Here is a 20,607-nt window from a genome sequence, read left to right as displayed (position 1 = left end):
TGTTTTATTTGTATTTCCTACATAGACTTTGATTTGACTTACTTTGTTTAGGTGCCATCTTGTTTTCTGTGTACGAATGTTGTTATCGTTGCAGCCATGTCGGCTATGTGTGTACTGTGCGATACTAGTAAACAGAGAGTGAGTTAAAAGCAAAAGGTTGGCTACATCATTTATTGAAACTTACAACAGGTTATGGGCCCAGGACGTCTTTTGCGAGTGATGAGATTGTGACTGTGATTGGCAGTGAGTCTGTAAATTTGCCGATCAGTGCACGTGGCAAACAGTGGTTCAAGATGGCTTTGCATGAAACTACAGAATATAGAAGCAACATTCCGCGGCTGGATTCCAAAAATTACTTTGCATGGAAGTTACGGGCAAAGGGCAAACTTATACAAATTAACTGTTGGAATGCTATAGAACAAGGATATGTGCCACCAATGAATGTGGATCAAGAAAGGGTTAACAGGAAGGCTTTGGCATTTATGTACAAAAACGTGTCCGACTCATATTTTAACGATATTGCGGAATGTGTACTGGTGAAAGAGGCGTGGAAAATACTGGCGGACATACATAAAGGTTGGTTTTTTGCAAGAATTGAGATCACTAAAAGCTATGTTTTTGATCTCTAAAGGTGAAGGGGAGGAATTGCATGAATATGTGGCTCGTGTGCAAACACAATACCAGAAAGTGAAATTGGCCGGTTGGACAAACAGATTGCGGGTATCATCCTACTTGGACTCCAGTGGGATAAATATGGCGGACTGGTGGAAGAGTTGGGAAAGGAACCTAACCTATCAATCAGGTTGGTAAAAGCAAGACTTTTAGAAGAAAGTAATGAAGATCGGGAAGAAAATGAAGTTTCAGCACTTGCAACAAAAGGCGATGGTCTTCTAAGAGGTGCTCAAGCGTTCAGAGGGCGTGGAAGAGGAGGAAGACAAGGAAATGAAGGAACGGAGTATTGGAAGAACAGGTATGTTGAAAGAAATACTCAAGGAAGTGATATGTTATATGGTACCCCCACTGATAGAAAGTGCTACAGGTGTAACGAGTGGGGTCACATGGCTAAGACTTGTGACAAAGTGAAGTGCTACAGATGCGGAAATAATGGACATTGGGCAAGTGACTGCAATGAGGATGACCAGTCAAAGCCTTATAACAACACAACTGGCAACGAACAGGATAGGAAGCTAAAACACAAGGCATTAGTGAGTGCTTGTGGCTTGGTTTCACCCATGAAAAACACTGTGGACTGGGTTGTAGATTCCGCTGCAACTGACCACATATCAAATCGAAGGGAACTGTTCCTCAACATGAAAGACTGCAAAGGGGAAATAACGATGGGTAAAGGTACAGCGAAGGTCAGTGGATGTGGTATGGTAGAGATAAAAATCACTGATGAATGTGGGGAATGGACTCTCACCATATCGGATGTACTGTACGTGCCAGAATTTAACTTCAATCTGCTCTCGGTAAGCAAGATGGAAAAAAATTGGTATTTGTCTGGAAATGAATGTCAGAGAAGCCATAGCTTATGATCATGACGAAATGTTTTTCAAGGCTCCAGTCTCAAATGGCTTATATGTCCTACACTCTGAAAATAAATTGGACAGTATGTAGTAAATATGCCAAACCATGACTGTGAAATTAGGGATGCTACAGCATTGAAGAGTGTAATGGTGTGGCATCAAAGGCTTGGCCACCTAAATGAAGAAAGTATCAGAAAAATACCCGAACTGGAGATTGAGGGGAAGATGCTTAATGCTTGTGACACTTGCATAAAAGGAAAAATGAAAAAAATGGGCTTTCCACAAATGAGCGAAAGGAAATCTAAAGGACCACTGGAGCTAATACACTCTGACTTAATGGGAAAACTGCCTATGTCCTTGGGAAAGGCTCAATATTTACTAACCTTCATAGATGACTACTCTAGGCACCTTATCGTGAAATTTTTGGCGAAGAAGAGTGATGTGTTTGCTGCATTCAAGGAATACCAAAATGAAGTTGAACTGCAGCATGATATCCAGATAAAGGGACTTCAGACAGATGGAGGAGGAGAGTATTGCAACAAAGAATTTGAGGCGCATCTCAAAAAATGTGGTATAGTGCACAGGAAAACCATTGCTGAGTCACCGCAACAAAACTGTGTCACAGAAAGAAGGTGTATGCTTGCAGAATCAGGCCTACCAAAGGAATTTTGGGCTGAGGCAGCAAATACTGTGGCATTCGTGAAAAATCTAATCCCTTCCCGTGCCATAAATTTTCAGATACCCTTGGAGCTGTGGCAAGGAGAAAAGGTGAAACTGAAGACATTCAATGAGGGGATTCGGTTGCAGAGCCTGGATGTATGTGAATGGGAGAGTAAGTTGGATAGCAAAGGTGTCGAGTGCATTTTCATAGGTTATGAAACAAACATTAAGGGTTACCGACTGTGGCAATTAGAAGCTAAGAAGGTCAAAATTGCCCACAACGTTATTTTCCAGGAGAGAAAATTTCCGTACAATGTGTGTGGTATATCAACAGAGAACAAAACCATTGTAGTACTGGAAGAAAACTGCGAGGGCATGCTGGAAACTGAGAAACATCATTAGAACGAGGAGGTAAGAGAAGGCACTGAACCAAGAACAAATGATGAGCCAAACTCCAATGACACCCTGTCGGAAGACGAAGAACCCTTCTTGGGATGGGAAGAGAAACCGGTAGTGGAAATCAGGAGGTCTGCTCGACTCCTGTCAAGACACTCGGAAGCACCTTCTTGTCCATACGGGTGCATAACTATGTCTACAGAGTCTTGCTCCCAAGAACCAAAGAGTGCTGAAGAAGCTCTAGGGGGCAGTGATGCGATAAATTGGAAAAGAGCGATGGATGAAGAAATTAAAAATTTGACAAGCAAAAACACTTATGAAATTTTTGACTGCCCCAAAGAAAAAAATGTTTTTTTGTGCAAGTGGGTCTTGAAATTAAAAGAGCGCTCGGATGGAAGCTCCGTACGGTTCAGAGCAAGACTGGTAGCACGTGGGTTTTCCCAAATACCGGGGATAGATTTGACTGAAACTTACTCTCCAGTGGTGAAGAAAAAGACAGTTTGTGTCCTAGTTTTGTCAGTGAAGTTGGGCTGGGTCAGGGAATACCTGGACGTCTTGGCTGCGTATCTGAACAGGGTCCTCACCGAGGAAATCTACATGGAGCAACCGCCGATGTACCAAAAAAGGGAGTGACAAGGTCTGTAAACTGCTAAAAAGTATTTACGGCCTGAAACAGAGTGGTAAGGAGTGGCATGACACCCTTGACGGTATCCTAACAGGCTGGAATTTGAGAAGGTTGAAGAAAGACCCTTGCGTATATATAGATAACCACAAGGAACTAGTGATATTTGTCTACGTTGATGACCTAGGCATATTCGGGACGCGTGAGAAAGTGGAGTATACGAAAAAGAAGCTGTCTGGGATTATCAAAGTGAGAGCCATGGGGGAGATGACCAATTTTCTTTCAGTGAACATCATTTCCACAGGTGAGAGTGTATTACTGGATCAGTCTCACTACATCGAGCAACTATTGCGTACTTTTCAAATGACAAATGCAAGAGGAAAAGCGTTCCCCATAGAGATCAACCATGATGATGGGACAGATATATGCTGAAAACAAAGGTTTTTGACAAGCACTTATACCGCAAAGCAATTGGGAGCCTACTACATTTGTCGCAAACAACAAGACCAGACATTAGCTTTGCAGTGTGCAGGTCTAGTCAAAAATGCGAGACCCCAACCCTTCGGGATTGGCAAGATATTGTACATGTGCTTAGATACCTGAGACAAACCAAAGACTGGAGGTTGAAATTTACTAAACAAAATGGCGCTGCCGTATTCTACTGTGATGCAGACCTAGCCAACGATAGGCATGACAGAAAGTCTATAATAGGAGTTGTGGCAACCTTAGCGGGAGGCCCTGTTATCTGGGTTTCGAGAAAACAGACCTGTGTTGCTGATTCCACTGCAGTTGCGGAATATTATGCAATCTACGAAGCAACAAAGGAAGCAAGATGGTTATCGCAGTTCATGTCTGAATTGGGGCAAGATGGCTCTGCACCCAGCCCTTCCGTGATCCTCTCTGACAACGAGACGGCCATAGCCATGTGTAAGCCATGGGAAGTGTGTGAAAGGACGAAACATATAGATATCAAACACCATTTTGTGAGGGACATGACGGAAAAGGGGAAGATACAGGTTAAGCACATCACTGGTAGGGAGAACCCTGCTGATTTGTTCACCAAGGCAGTGAACAGTGCGTGCATCAAGTATCTGTGTGAAAAACTGAATCTTGCACGTGTTCCTTGAGTGTCTGTCATGCTTGTTAAGTTTTGAGTTTTAACTAGGAGTTATGAATGACGTGAACTGGGATATGTTCTGAAGTTGAGTCAAATATTGTTTGATGGTTTTTTTTTTGTAAGTTCACACCAAAGGTTTTATTCAATGAACACATACTGTGCTGCAGGAAATCTTAGTTTCTCTAACCTTAAGTGTCTCAAGAGAAACTGTAGGATATATTTTGTGAGACACATAAGTCACAAAAGTAATAATGTTTTATTTGTATTTGCTACATAGACTTTGATTTGACTTCCTTTGTTTGGAAAGTGCCATCTTGTTTTGTATGTGTACGAATGTTGTTATCGTTGCAGCCATGTCGGCTATGTGTGTACTGTGCGATACTAGTAAACAGAGAATGAGTTAAAAGCAAAAGGTTGGCTACATCATTTATTGTTGAAACTTACAACAGAGAGGAAGTGAGAGAGACATATAGAGAGATAGAGTTAGATATAGAGAGAGTTATACAGATAGATATAGATAGAGAGATATAGAGAGTTACAGAGAGGTATAGAGATAGAACGGGATAGAGATACACTCACACACACTGTTTATGTATACCTACTTTTAAAATTTGGAAAAAAAAAAATTAAAGAGGCATTGCAACGCATGCCAGTCATTAGTTAGTCTCTATATATAAAAATCAATTGCATAATGTTAGTTTCGCTAAAACTCGAAAATAGCTTGACAGGTTTGAATATATTTTTTTTTTGTTCACCTCAATTCAGAGGTGGTTTAGGAAAAAAATCAGGAAAAACCCAAAGAAACAGCCAAAATAATGAAAAAAATTGAAAATGGTAATTTTGTATAGGAATTGCCACTTCTGATTACATTCAAAAGATGGCGTACGTGACGGAACTTTCGTTTGATAGCTGCGCCATGCATAACTGTGTTTTCTCAAAGTGTTTTTAATTCCGTGCAGTTGTGTGTGAAATCTACTGATTTGATTGAAGTGAATTTGATTACATTTTGCAAACATTCTTTTTGATCAGCCATTCAATCAAGGCAAAATAACATAGCAGGCTTAGACATAACCACAAATTAATTCAAATATGTTTTAGCAAAACTCAATGAATAAGTTTGAGGTTAATAATAAGTTTTAAAGTTCTCAAGGTAAGTTCGACAGATTTCAGTGATTATGAAAACAATTCGTGTTGTTTTACAGTGTTCATTACAATGCCAAGGAGAGGACGAACTGACATAGGTCGTCGAAGTCATTTAAATGTGCGGCGAGCTACTTCACGTGTGAACCGCACTGATGACCACTGTAGTTTGCGGAATTAATTTAGAGTTTCCGTGGTTCGCTCATGGACAACTGTATGGTGCGTGTTCGCATGTTGGAAAGCCATAATCTTTGTTTATTTACGTGCCAAAAAAAAATACGAAAAATGTAGGTAGTCTACCAGAAAGTTTGCATTGAATGTTAACTTTCATGTAAATAAAATACATGGAATTCATTTAAATTACAAACAAGTTTTATTTAAGGTAACTGTACCAGTATTTGACACTTTAATAAGTGTTTTTCTAAATTTTAAATGAATAAACTAAACTAATGAAGCGAATCCAAATTGTGACATGTTTTATAATTTGTTAAACTTTTATTTACAATATACCATCTAGAAATCTGATTTAGTTCAATCAGCATCAAAACAATATTTTTTTTTATGATGCGTATGCATATGCACCAGTATTAGACACCCACAATTTATTTGCGTACCAGTGTTTGACATGTTACTGTACCAGAAGTTGACACTTGTAAAATGTTTTAGTTGACTACATGAGTATGCAGATGACCAACTAAATTAAAAAGTTACACCGAATGGACACATGACATTAAATAATAATGGAATTATACATATATTAAAACAGATTAAGGATTGTTTTTAGAAGAAAATGATTCCCACTCAGTATACAACATATATAATTGTGTCTTACATTGTTCTCTAGCCTTGTACATCTAAGGTCATCTTGAAATGATATCTCAAAGAATCTCCTGAACTAACCATACTTGGCAAGGGTAATTTATACAAGATTTGAGACCCTGAGACCATACTAACATCACATTCAACAACCCTGAAATTTTTTTTGCATCGGTACAAGATTTCAAAGCCATGACTTCTGCTTCGGTGTCATTTAAATCTTGAATTATGCAAGCATATTTGTAACACTTTTTTTTTCCCCTGGAAAAGATACTATAACATAGTCTCCCTTTTCAATATTTAGTAAGTCATTATCACACTCATTGTCAGAAGACCCAATAAGGCTGATGTCATCAAGACTATCCCCTGACTGCACCCAATCTTCTTCCTCATCTTCAGTTTCTGAAGAATCTTTTAGTAAAGATTTCTTTTTCTGTTGCTTCTTACTCTTCTCCTTCAACATAAAAAGTTTCTCTTTTGCTTCTTTCTTTCATTTTCTTTCTTCCAATCTTTCTTGTTTCATTGCTGTTTCTTCTTTCTTTTGGGATTCTTTTTTTTCATGATATAAAACCCACTCCTTTGAAGTCGCAACACTAGGTATCTTTTCTTTCTTCATTCTTTTAGCTTTCTGCACCTGTGTGTCAGGCCAAAACAGGGCTCTTTTAAATGGAGAAGGAATTATTTTCCCACTAGATGTTTGCTGAACTTTTTGTACTATGCCATTGTCCAAATTTTCTGTAGGCCTATTTTCAATGCTTTCACATCCAATTTCTCGTCCTCCTTGAGATATATCTAACGGTTTTTCCATTGTCTTAGATCTGACCTCTTGTCTACTATCTTCTTCTGGAGATATATTTTGACTGTTTTCCGTGCTCTTAGATCTGACTTCTTGTCTGTTCACATCTTCTGTACTTTCATTTGTGTTGTCACTTGGTTTTTCTTGACTGGTTTCTGGCATGCTGGCATTACCTTGATTTGAACCCAAAACTTGATCTTGTATTCTCTTCCATACACAAAACAATGAATGATCATGACTATCACCCTTCCAAATGCCATGTGATTTCTTGAAGGCCTCAAGTTTGTTTATACCTATCTTTTCTTCCAAAACTTTCAGTGCTACAACTAGATTCTCTGAATAGATACTGCTTGCTTTAGGATCTGTAAGAAGAGCATCCCTTGTTGGAAGCTTTGAAACGTCAACAGCATCTGGATTCCATGGAACCAAGCCACACTTTTTAAATCCATTTTGCAGCATCTGGGGTGTCACTGTTTCTGCCAAAACTTCCTTTAGCAATGGTGAAAAATCATGTCTTTGAATTGTGGGAGAATGTAAATGATGAAACGCCATTCGTGAACTTTCTGTCACCAAGCCACCTTCATGCTATGAAAAATGGCTACATCCATTGGCTGAATGAGGTGGGTAGCATTTGGGAAGAGAGCTACCAAAATGATTCCATTTTCTTCGCAAAATTTGCTGGTATGGAGGGTTAAGTGGGAAGCATGGCCATCAATGAAAAAAATCACTGGGCGAGGTATTTTCTCATTTTCAAGCCAGGGAAAGAAAACATTAGACAAGTATTCAAAGAAAAGCTCGCCTGTCATCCATCCTGAATCAGATTTGCCTACCCCCCAGTCAGGAGGCAAACTTCTAGCAATTTGTGAAGGAATTCTCTCATATTTGAATATTACCATGGGAGGTGCTAAATTTCCATTTGCATTTCCTGTTACAAGAACAGTTAAACATTCTTTTTCATCGCTGTTAACTTGTTGATAAACATTTCTGCTTCCTTTTGCAACCAACACTTTGCCAGCTTTTGGGTTCAAGAAGAAAGCTGTCTCATCAGCATTGAATACACGTTTGGGTTCACTGAGAATATTTAGGGAATTGTTGTCTTCAAGGTAAATATATATCTCTTGAAACCAACTTCTCAGAGCAGCCTCTGTCACGTTTGCTCTAGAGGATGTAAGATTCTGAGCTACCCTTTCCCGTACTTCAGGATTTCGTTTCAAAAAGGACTCATACCATTTCCTTCCCGGTCGGTTATCAACAATCGGGTTTGGTCTGTTCAGTTCATTTATTAAATGTTGAACGCTGTCTAGTAATTCAGCTTTAGTAATAGGAAACCCAGCTTTGGCAACAGACAAAATCCAGTAAACCAGTAACTTTTCTTCTTCTTTAGTAAGAACAGACTGTGGTCCCATTCAACGGTCTAATGGAGAAATTCCTTTACTTTTGTTCATCAGGGTGACCCTCGGTACACCATGTAGCCTGGCAGCAGTAGCAAATGGTAATCCACGTTGAACATCTTTTAATGCCTTTTCCATTTGGATCATGGAGTAATCCAGCATTTTGCCTTTTATAGGAGGCATTGTTGGCACTGAAATTAAAAACCTGATGTTATGTACCAGTAGTGGAGACTCTTGTATTGTACCAGTGCTTAACAGTGTCAACTACTGGATCCAGTATTCAAAGACAAAAATTTCCACTATGTGGGTATTTCTTATACAGCAATGTAAATAAATAACTTGTCTTATATCACTATTCATCATTTATTATTTGTTCCAGTAGTTGACATGAACTGTCAACTACTGGTGCAACATACTTGTGTGTGTTCCAGTAATTGACACACCTAATACATAACTATAATTTTATTGATCACATAAGATCAATATTTTATTTAATGTATTTAATAACATGTATCAAGTACTACAACAGCAAAAGTTGTTGCTAAGATATAAAATACAATGCAGTTGGCAATAGCATGTAGAAACTCACCTGCTTAAGTATTTTTACAAGAGAATAGCACAATAATTATATTACCAATACAAGTATACCTTTAATGGCTGACTAACTAATGCTTAATGGGTGGTTTCCTAATGTCTCAAGTTCACCATAGAGTGCAAACATCAGGTTACATTTTTCACATTCAAACATTGTTATGAATGCACCCATATACTAATTTTTTTATTATTAACTAAAAGATGTCAACTACTGGTATAGTTACCTTAATAACAAAAAAAAAACAGTAAACGATGTGGCTAAAATTCTCTATCTTAATGATTGGTAATCACTTAAGAAGAGTTACAATCAAATTAATTTTAGGTGGTACAAATTTCACTGGGTCATCTAGTTTTACATAAATTTGGACACCTGACTAGTGAATTAAATGCATTGCAAAAAAAAAAAAAAAACTTTGAATTTTGATATGTAAGTTGAGGGAAAATATAAATATGCATTTTGAATGTAGGGTTGTAAATAACTTGAAAAGCATGCCATTTGATTAAGTTTAAAATGCAGCTGTTGGGAGTGTTATTTGTAGGTTGACAATGCTTTGTCAAAACTATATACGTATACATTTTATCTATCAGATGTGTGGTTTTTAACTATTTGAGTTTAATTAATTTTTTATCAGTGCTTCGTAAATTGCGTTTGTGCCTGAATTATGCTATCCATGAACTATAGAGGCAAAAAACTTTTATACCCTGAGTGAGAAGTGTAAACAATTGGGTTTTATGGTTTGTTACCTGTTGTGCCTATAAGTACCATTCTTAGGTGCTGTGGAACATGCTGTGGAACACTGATGGTAAATTGTACCTTCTAATACTCACTGTTGTGGCATACTGTATAGAAACACTGTGCCTCTCAGCTTCCCAAAATGTAAGCGTGAGCTAAGAGAGTGCCCGGCAGGTGTCACACCTACTGATCTGCAGCATTTTGTCCGTTATTATCTCTCTGATCAAAAAAATTGTACTAAACAATGGGAATGAAATCCTGTAGGTATAAAGGGGTGAAAAGGTGCCACACAAATTACCGGTAATACGGTAAACCTAGCCCTATTTATTAAATACTTAATAATGAAAAAAAATAATTAGTTAACTCACCTTCTTTCGTAACTCATTAAACCACCAAAATTATAATTTTCAAACATTTTTCCTTAAGTAACTGGTAAAACCATATTTCACCAAGTATTCATAGCCTTTCTTACCAAGTTTCTTCAATTTACTTAGTCAGGAGGAATTTCTTAAGAGTCCCAACTTTTTATCTGCTTTTGAATTACAAAGGCAAAAAAATTATAATTCAATTTTTATATCCTTATCTTATTCATAATCACTATGTATAATGGCATTAAGACATTTCTATTATTTCATTCACAAAGCAAAATTATTTTACAGTACCTAGTATGCTCATACAAGGATATGATTTTTGCCATGTGGAATTATTGGAACAAGATGTTTGCATGTTATTTGAAATTTAAAAATGGATTTTATATTTAGTTCCTAAAATTTTTCCTAATAATTCTATAAAAAATTACTGCAATACTGTATATAGTTTACCGGTAGTTTACAGTTTTTATACATTCAGTAAACTAATGTAACTACTGTTGTTTACTAACTGGAATGTTGTAAGTAATTATGCCAACTGTAGGAGTATTTGACAATGTAGGTAAGGTATCTAATAAGCCATGCCAACCTTTGTTATGTAAACTTAAAATTATTATGTTTTGTTTATTTCTTGTGATTTATTGACGTGACGTCTAATAAATCGATGAACGCCGGCTGCACGCACGAAAAAGTGTCCCACTACGGATGTCCCACTACGGATGTCTCCTGTTTGCTCATTGTACGCATGCGTGGCATCTCTCTTCCACTCGATTGGAACAACCATCGATTTGACTTTTCAATCATATTTTCGTCGTTTGAATTATTAATATTATGTAATTTAACGATCGTCCACCATTTTTCAGCACAATCGGTACAGTTATTTAAAAGTAATGTTGAAAATTCAAATACGTTTTGGACCAACAATGGTGTTTTACAGTTACACATAATAATTCAAATTACACCCGGGATCTTTTGCACAATGTTTTAAAAAATATTGTAACACATTATAAATAAGTTTGGTGTATTTGGGATGCGTATTTGTTATAAAATCGTGTTAATATTATTCCCCTACCGTGAACAAAAATTTTATATATATTTATATATAACATCTGAAACTACATTACTTTAGTATGGCCTCGTGGGCGTGTGGTTAGCGTACCTAACTCTTAAACTAAAGGTGATCGGTTTGAAACCCAGCAGCTGCAAAGTTTTTTTTTGTACTTGTAAAAATAAATACGGCGCACGCAACATTTAAAAAGTAATAAATATATTTGAATTAATGAATGCAAATGAAAGTAATTTTATTAATTCAATTGCACATTTCATTTCACTCCTTTGTATCCATACAAAATAGTGATAATTCAATAAAAATGATTCAATTTTATTCATAAAAGTATGCAGAGGTAGATTTTATCATGCAAAAGATAGAAAAATTAAAAAAAATTCTTCCTCAAAGAATATAATATTTTTCATGCCTAAATGATTTGGTTGCAAAAACCTATTACGGCTCAGTCTCAGGCCGAATATATTTCCTTTTCTTCTGGATCAATCATTTCATCAATGTTTTGTTATGATGTCACGTTAAACTATTGTCTGTAAACCGACTTTACAGACAACCAATTTTTTTTTATATAATACTTTGTTGTTGTGAAAATTATCACTTTGTGTGCAATACTTTGACTACATTTAAAACTGTTCCATTCTCTGTCAGTTCTTCTATTAGGCATCCTAGACTTGGCAATTTATTCAGCAATGGAGGTATAAATCGCAAGATCAAAGGGACATTAAAAAAAAACAGAGTAGGTGCCCTCAAAGCTGATACACTGGAATACACCCACAATTATGTACTTGAAGGTGCACTGTGCGTGCATAAGGTAGAAAGTCGTTTTTAAGGTAAATATGTAGTTGGGCGGTATTTGCGAAAAAAAAAATGTTAAAAATCCGAAAAAACCTTTATTTTATGCTCTTCAACGTCCTCTTTTCATTAAAAGTGGCGGAGGTAAGAAATTCCAAATACTTAAGGAGATATCGAATTTTTAAATTTCATCATATGTAGTTGAGCGGTATTTGCGAAAAAAAATGTTAAAAATCCGAAAATACCTTTATTATATGCTCTTCAACTTCCTCTTTTCATTAAAAGCGGCGGAGATAAGAAATTCCAAATACTTTGGGAGATATGGAATTTTTTAATTTTGATATCTCCTAAAGTATTTGGAATTTCTTATCTCCGCCGCTTTTAATGAAAAGAGGAAGTTGAAGAGCATATAATAAAGGTATTTTCGGATTTTTAACATTTTTTTTTCGCAAATACCGCTCAACTACATATGATGAAATTTAAAAATTCGATATCTCCAAAAGTATTAGGAATTTCTTACCTCCACCACTTTTAATGAAAAGAGGACGTTGAAGAGCATAAAATAAAGGTTTTTTCAGATTTTTAACATTTTTTTTCGCAAATACCGCCCAACTACATATTTACCGTTTTTAAATTTTAAGGCATCCTGGACTTGGCAATTTATTCAGCGATGGAGTTATAAATCGAAATATCAAAGGTGCCTGAAAAAAAAAACCAGGAGTGAAGTTGTGAAGTGGTAGGTTAAGTTTCATCAATGGTAAATATTTACAATCGCGGTAGATGCCAAAAAAAATGCTAAAAATCCGAAAATACCTTTATTCTATGCTCTTTCACTTCCTCTTTTCAAATCAACCGGCGGAGATAAGAAATTCCAAATACTTTAGGAGAAATGGAATTTTTAAATTTTGAACATGTAGAGTAGCGGTATTTGCGAAAAATAATTCTAAAAATCTGAAATTACTTTTATTATATGCTCTTTCACTTCCTCTTTACATTAAAACCGGCGGAGATAAGAAATTCCAAATACTTTAGGAGATATCGAATTTTTAGATTTTCATCACAATACCTGTGAATTCAGGCGGCCACCATTGTTTCTTGTTTACGAGACGAGTATGATTTTTTTCCGCATAGGTGAACCGACCATTGTTGCTTGTTTACGTTTATGATTTTTTATTTTCGCGACGTAGGTAGAACGACTACATCATTTTCTACTAATGGCAAAGGAATGTACCCGCCTCTAACGTATCTGAGTTTTTAACGTTTCAAATTTTAATGTTTTATTTGTTGCGCAAGTAATAAGTAAAAACATTACGTGAGTTCCTACCGTTCATCCTTTGTCCCGGTTTGTTAGGTCAGGTCAGCTACATTATAAATACTTTAAAACTAAACAACCATTAAAATTAATTTATAATATTTGTAATGTCTGCTTAGTTTGAAAGTATTAATAGGTAAATCTGTATTGTACGGATTAGCGCCAAAAAAAATCGTACAAATATGAAATAACTTTCATTATATGCTATCTTACGTCCTCTTTTCAGAACCGCCTGCAGAGATAAAAAATTCCAATTACTTTTGGAGATATCGCCGTTCTTATTTTGCAATACAAGCCCTATGTAATCATTCAACAGACGCCATTTTATATTTTGCCGTGTGTGCGTGAATGCCTAAATAACAGAAATTTTCCATTAGGTAAGGTTAGTTACATGATAAATACTTCAAAATAAACGGAAATTAAAAATAATATCAATTAATTTTACTTGTATAGTTTTAAGTATTTGTAATGTAACTGACCTGACCTAACAAAACGGGACAAAGGTAGATCAGGTCAGGTCAGCTACAGTAAAAATACTTTGAAACTGAACGGACATTAAAAATAATTAAAATTAATTTTAAAGGTTGTTTAGTTTTAAAGTAGTATTTATAATGTAGCTGACCTGACCTAACAAACCGGGAAAAAGGATGAACAGTAGGAACTCACGTAATTTTATTTTTACGTGATGTAGTCGTTCAACTACGTCGCGAAAAAAAAAAAAAAAATCATACTTGTAAACAAGCAACAATGGTGAACGCGGGAAGCCTACGATTCACTCATCCTTCTGGACATACCCGAATACTCACGTTGGCAAGCCTTCTTTCAACAGACGAGAGGCAAACGCCCGATCGTGCATCTTCGGTTTTTTTTTTTTGTTTATTGTAAATAAATATGCAACTCATGAAAACTAATGGTCAATTAGGTTATGTTAGCTACATTATAAATACTTCAAAACATTGTGGATGGTTGATTTGGTTAGGATAGCTACATTAAAAATACTGTGAAATCATGTATACGGTTTCCTAGCGCTGGATAGCTACATATTAAAAAGTTATTTGCTAAGCAACCATAAAATGATTTTACAGTTTTTTTAATGTAGCTATACTTACCTAATATAACCAACCATCCACAGTGTTTTAAAGTATTTTTAATTACTTCTTGCTAATTTTAAGAAAAGAAGGCTTGCCAACGTGAGTATTCGGTTATGTCCAGAACGATGTGTGAATCGTAGGCTTCCCGCTGAAACGCCGCATCAGTGCACATCATGAAAATTAAAAAATTTCATATCTCCTAAAGTATTTGGAATTTCTGATCTCCGCCGGGTTTAATGAAAAGAGGAAGCTAAAGAGCACAGAATAAAGGTATTTTCGGATTTTTAAAATTTTTTTTAAAAAAAATCGCCAAAAAATGAATATTAAAAAATTCGATATCTCCAAAAGTAATTGTAATTTTTAATCTCCGCAGGCGGTTCTGAAAAGAGGACGTAAAAGATCATATAATGAAAGTTATTTCATATTTGTACGATTTTTTTTGGCGCTAATCCGTACAATACAGATTTACCCATTAATAATGTAACTGACCTGACCTAATCGACCATTTTAATTAATTAGGCATTCACGAACGGTAAATCAAGACGCACATAAAGTTCTGCCATTCCCGATTACACCCGAACCATTTACCTTCGGCCAACCTCGGTTTTATTTATTAATATTTATATTTCTCTGTTTATTTTAATGTAGCTATACTAACCTAACTAACCGTCCATAGTGTTTTAAAGTGTTTTAATGTAGCTAACCTAACATAACATAACTATCATAAAAGTATTTTCAGATTTTAATAGATACTCCTAAACAAGCAACAATGTAGTCGTTCACCTACGTCGCGGAAAAAAAAAATCATACTCGTCTCGTAAACAAGAAACAATGGTGGCCGCCTGAATTCACAGGTATTGTGATGAAAATTTAAAAATTCGATATCTCCTAAAGTATTTGGAATTTCTTACCTCCGCCGGTTGATTTGAAAAGAGGAAGTGAAAGAGCACAGAATAAAAGTATTTTCAGATTTTTAGCATTTTTTTTGGCATCTACCGCGATTGTAAATATTTACCATCTTCTGTGCCCAATAATTGAAGTTATTTTTTTCATGCGTTCTTCGCCATTTACAAGATACATAATCCTCTGTAGTTATACAGAATACCCTACCAACCAGCAAAAGCTGAATTGCAAGAAATAAAATAATTAGAGGTAAAATCCAACTTTAACTAACCTCAACGTCATTGCTAGTCTGACTTGCGGAGGAAGTGGTGTTCGTCGACTATTCTTTATAAGATGAGGCCCCATGATGTTTAACAAAGCCTCAAATGTTTTAGCATCCATCCTGTAGTAATCAAATATACAAGGGTCATCAAATTTCATTTCTAATAGGACATTAGTTCTTCCTCTCCGTCGTATTTTTGTCTTCGGAGGTAAAACTGAGGCCTGCGGCATCCATCTACTGAATCTTCGCTTATTCCGTCTCTTTACTAATAACCACGCTGTTGTTAGAAGTAACAATTGCAATAATTCTTTATCCCTATCCATGAGCGCTTGTGTAAATATTTATGTACGTTTCCGATTACGTCGCAGTATTTATTTTCTACACAAACTTCAAACATGTCAACAAAAAAAATTAAAAAAAAAAAACTTTTTCGTGACTTCAAACCAAGATGCATAGCAGTTAAATTTGGTAGATACTCAGTTTTTGTTAATACACAAAAGTTAATCCAAAAGATTAATTAAAATTTTCAAACTTGTATATATATTTCTTAAATTTAACATAAAATATTTTATTTAAATTTTTGAAATTTTAAAAAACCTCCATATTGTTATGACTTTAAAATGTGAGAAACAAAATTTATTTATTTTCTTCAGGGACCCTATTCAAGATGCTGTCAGAATAATTCTGTTAGCGGGAATGTTTAATTCTGATGGAGTTTTGCTAAATTTTATTCTTGAACACTTGCTAGCGGAATTATGTATCGGCATTACATCACAACTTGTAGAATTATTCAGCCACCTCCTTTGCTGACGGAATCACAATTCCGATAGACATTTTAAAGTTTGATGTTCTTTGAAACATCGATTTGTTGAAAATAGACGTTTTATCGTTCTGATATACTTTAAAAACGCATGGATGGTTGGTTTAAGTCAGGTTAGCTACATTTGAATATTGTAAAATAGTGCGAATGACTAGTTATATTAGTTTAGCTACTTTTAATACCAGCAATAACTTATTCACCTCGTTATAATTGTTTTATGTATAGTCAGATAAAAATATATGACATACTGTAGTCAATAGTTTCACCGAGTCGTAGATTATTTGACTGAAATTTATTTTATTCCTAAAATAATCAAAATGTACTAATATGCGATGGGTTTAGGAAAATGTCCAATTTACTGTGACACCGTCCCCGCTACCTCTGACTATTTAGACGTAATTTTTGTTCGGTTCGTGATCTCAGGGAAGGTTCGGCCTTGTGGCTAGAGGTAAGGGTCAACGCAGTAGGGCCCCCCGAGCTGTTATGGCCACTCGGGATGCCTGAATAATAACACAAAGCTTCTGAAGATAGTTGGTGAATTTAATACAGCACAGCCCAATACATGGTGCTGCCCGTTCTGGCCGTAACGGTTTGCCCGACGCGACTAGTCACACGCGCAGCTCACTTCCTCAGTGGCGGCTCACGATTTTTATGTGCGTGAGGGGCGGACTCGTACACGTGATGCGATAGTTACAAAAAATACACTCTGACATGGCACACAATATCTTGATGCACAATACACTACACTATTACCTAGCTCTAAATAAACTGGGCTAGCAGCACGTAGGCCCGTGTCTCCGGCGACTCTACGTGGTGTCTAGGTGTGTCCCAGGGACTGAATCGTTATTAAGTTCGATGGCACGCGTCGCCTGCTGGCTGCCCCGTGCGGGCCAAAACTATGTAGCCGGAAGGCTAGGTTGGGCGTGAAGCACCGACGTAACTCCACATAAAATCCCCACAGTACTTACGTATGACGTAGAACACTCATCTTGGAGCACTGATTGAATTAAGTTAAGTACCTCATGGTAAATTTAGGCCGATCGCGGAACTGTACGTAAAAGGTTGAAAAGAAATTACACTATTGAAAACTACATGTCGGTGAATGCAAAGGTTGAAGGTTCCGCGTTGCGCGCAGGCTGCCGGCCTGGGTGAGCTCTCGAAGGACACTGACGGTGTCGCAGCGCGCGACCCCCCCTCCCCCGCCAGCCCTCCCGTGGAAACGTGTGAATTTCGCGGGAAACTGAACCGGCCAGGTTCGGGACAAATCGCACAGTGAAACATGATTTTGCAAAGACTTAATTATTAATTAATGGAAAATAATGTTTAATAAAACCTGTGGAAAACATAATTAAATAATTTGTTGTAGTGCGGCGGAGGGACATGCCACACCCGGCCGGATCCTTCCGCCGGCGCAGCACTCGTTGCATGGTGTTCGCCTCGTCGCATGCACTGCACTTTGCTGCGCGCACGAGCGCGTTCGGTGCACACGTTTTTACGAGACGTTGATGAGGCATAGCGGTCTATGCGACAGAGGAGCATTGGCGGTCGGCGTCAACTGTATAAAAAAATGAAATTCGAGTGCCATTCCAACCTTTAAAATTCGTGACGGGAAATAGCATGTAATTTAACTGCAATTGAAAATCTAAGAATATTATAGTTTTTGTTTCATTAATTGACGATGTTAGTTTCTTAAATATTATGTAACAAAAGATATTTTAACAATTTTTTGTTACGTAATATTTGTCTTATCACTTATTCTGACCTCGGCCAGTAAACCCGCCTTTTTTAGGAACAGACCCCCATCTGAAAGATATTATACATAAATATCCTACCTGGCACCTCTATGGGACGTTAGTGCAGCAAGCGCCCATAGATGGCGAAAATAGATTTATAAACAAACAGACTAAATAATTATTGTGCTATTGCCGCAATGGAACTCTGGCACAAATTATTCGTCATAATTATTATATAAGAGTTTTAATATTTAAGTAATAATATGCAGTGTACTGTGATAAGATGTATAACAGTATATTATAATGGTTACTCACAGTTCTTACCCTTAATAAATCTGGGTATTAAATAATTCATCTTTAAAAAGTTTCCTATACTTTTATCCTCTCCCCCCCCCCCCCCCCCCCCCCCCCCCCCCCCCCCCCCCCCCCCTCTAAAATACCACTTTGTTCTAGCTTATATTTCTACCTAGGGCGGCAATCGGGGATTACAATCCAGGGTAGAGGTGGGTTGTTCCAACCTGAGACTGATACAGTAATGTACCTAGTTACAATTATCTGATACTTTTGTATCAGAACAGTAGCGGTCCCAGAAGCGACAAGGTACACATCCTCCGTGCCGTCATCACCAGCGTAAAAAGGTATCGGTGTCTCTGATACAATATTTATCACGCCCGGTAATTCTCTACCTCTGTTACTCTCATGCCCGCCTGATACAGCCAGTATCAATCAGTACAACATTCACTGCAGTTCGTCCTGGCCGTGTATTAATTACCACCATGTACATTGTTGCGGGCTGTCATGCTTTGTAGTTAGTATCTTTATAGTGAAATAAGGAATGGATAAGTGCAGGAAAATAATGAGTTTGCTAATTGTAATTTGTGTAAACAAAAACTGAGTTATAAATCATCATCGACTAATCTGAAGAAAAATTTGAAACGTAAACATTGATATAGTATGCTCACTAATGTATGTATCTGTTTTTTATTTTATTTTTAATTTTTGATAAAATTGTAATCTTTTAATGTATGAAAACACTAGTTACTAATTGTTTTCGGAAAAAAAGTCCATAAATGTTAATTACATCTGTTATTAGTGTCAACTGAGAATTTATTTGCATTTTCATAGCTGTTAGGTGCACAAATATAAATATATCTTGTATTAATGTACTTTTTAATATTAAAATTTCATTAGTTTTATTATTGAACGAGACTGTGCACGCACTGCGCACTGAGCGTACTTTGATGTGTGACAATAACCAAACGACTCGTAACAATTTCGCTTTGCGCCTCTCCTTCAACGCCTTCCCCTGCGCTTCCTCCCCTACGTTATTTCCCTTCATTATCCCTTATTCGTCATTCCTGCTCCCTCCCCTTTCACAAGCTCCGCCCAAGTAACCGTCATCTGCGATCGGGTTCTGCGCACGCGCACATTGGCCGTGGTGTTCGAGGAGAATTTTGAACTGATACTAAAGTACTTGATACTTTTCAAGTGTACTCGTATGCCGTTCCTGATACAGGCGCGTATCAGTACCAGAGTATCAGGGTGATACTTTTCGACCCACCTCTACTCCAGGGCCTGCCCCTCTGCATGGGGCAGCCCCTCGGGTTTTACACTCTAGGCTCCTTCTTGGTCGCCATACACCCCCCCCCCCCCTTTGCCATCCCTTCCATTCCTCGATCTCCTTCTCGTTCATGCCAAGCAAGAGGTCAGGTCGGAGACACTCCAGGCAGGGAAGAAAAGCTCCTACTGGATTATCAACTGGGGTACTTCTCATCTGGCCTGGTGGAGCCTAGTCCACTCCTACAACTTTCCCCCTGTCCCCTACTCAACAGATCACCTACCGTCTACTGAACTCCTCTTCCCTATCAAGTCAAACCCCCCATTCCTCCCCTCCCCTCCCACCGACCCCGCAGCTTTACATAGAGGGAGGTCCGCCCCAAGACCCTCGGCCCGACTCGCTGCTCGACTACAGGAGCTCTTCGGCCGCACCTGAGCTCACCACATCTCGGGGGATTTTCACCCCCAACTTAAACACTCCATCACCATCGGTCTCTGCCAGGGACACGTTAATATGTAACTGTAAAACACCATGTTCCGTACAAAAACATATTTGAAAATTCAACATTACTTTTAAATAACCTTACCAATTGAGCTGAAAATCGGAGGACAATCGTTAAATTACATAATATCATTGAATATATATAATGTATAGAAGTCGCGAGCCCAGGTTAAATTTTCTGTCCGGTTTCTCAGAAGAATTGTTGTAGGTCCAAGCTCCGGCGCTGCGATCGCTTTCATCGCTGGGTATCGGCTGTATACGCCCCTGGCGGTATTTGGCAGAACTAGGTTAACCAGCCCAGTCGTTATATCATCCTTCACCCCCCCCCCCCCCCCCCGCCCGCCTTTTTTTTCTAAAATCCCAGACCAACAATTCAAATTACCCGGCAGGTCTTATCAGCATCGTTAGGCGAC

At 37.4% G+C, this 20,607-nt stretch overlaps 1 protein-coding gene across 3 annotated transcripts in view; it reads right to left on the bottom strand.

The window, feature by feature from the left end:
* LOC134527401 (uncharacterized) overlaps positions 1–16,002 on the bottom strand; it is a 28,434-nt gene extending 12,432 nt beyond the window's left edge. For all 3 annotated transcript variants that reach the window (XR_010074184.1, XR_010074183.1, XM_063360065.1), the window contains exon 1: positions 15,592–16,002. Coding sequence is in view for 1 of the 3 variants with exons in the window: in XM_063360065.1 (XP_063216135.1) it covers positions 15,592–15,905 (314 nt within the window). In the remaining 2 variants the exon portion in view is untranslated. The remainder of the gene's footprint in view (positions 1–15,591) is intronic.
* Between the last annotated feature and the right edge of the window lie 4,605 nt (positions 16,003–20,607).

The sequence above is a fragment of the Bacillus rossius genome, chromosome 1 (genome assembly GCF_032445375.1).
Source record: "Bacillus rossius redtenbacheri isolate Brsri chromosome 1, Brsri_v3, whole genome shotgun sequence".
In the NCBI taxonomy this organism is placed as follows: Eukaryota; Metazoa; Arthropoda; class Insecta; order Phasmatodea; family Bacillidae; genus Bacillus; species Bacillus rossius.
Note: the sequence above shows the minus strand (reverse complement) of the source record. Positions and strands in the feature narration are given on the sequence as shown.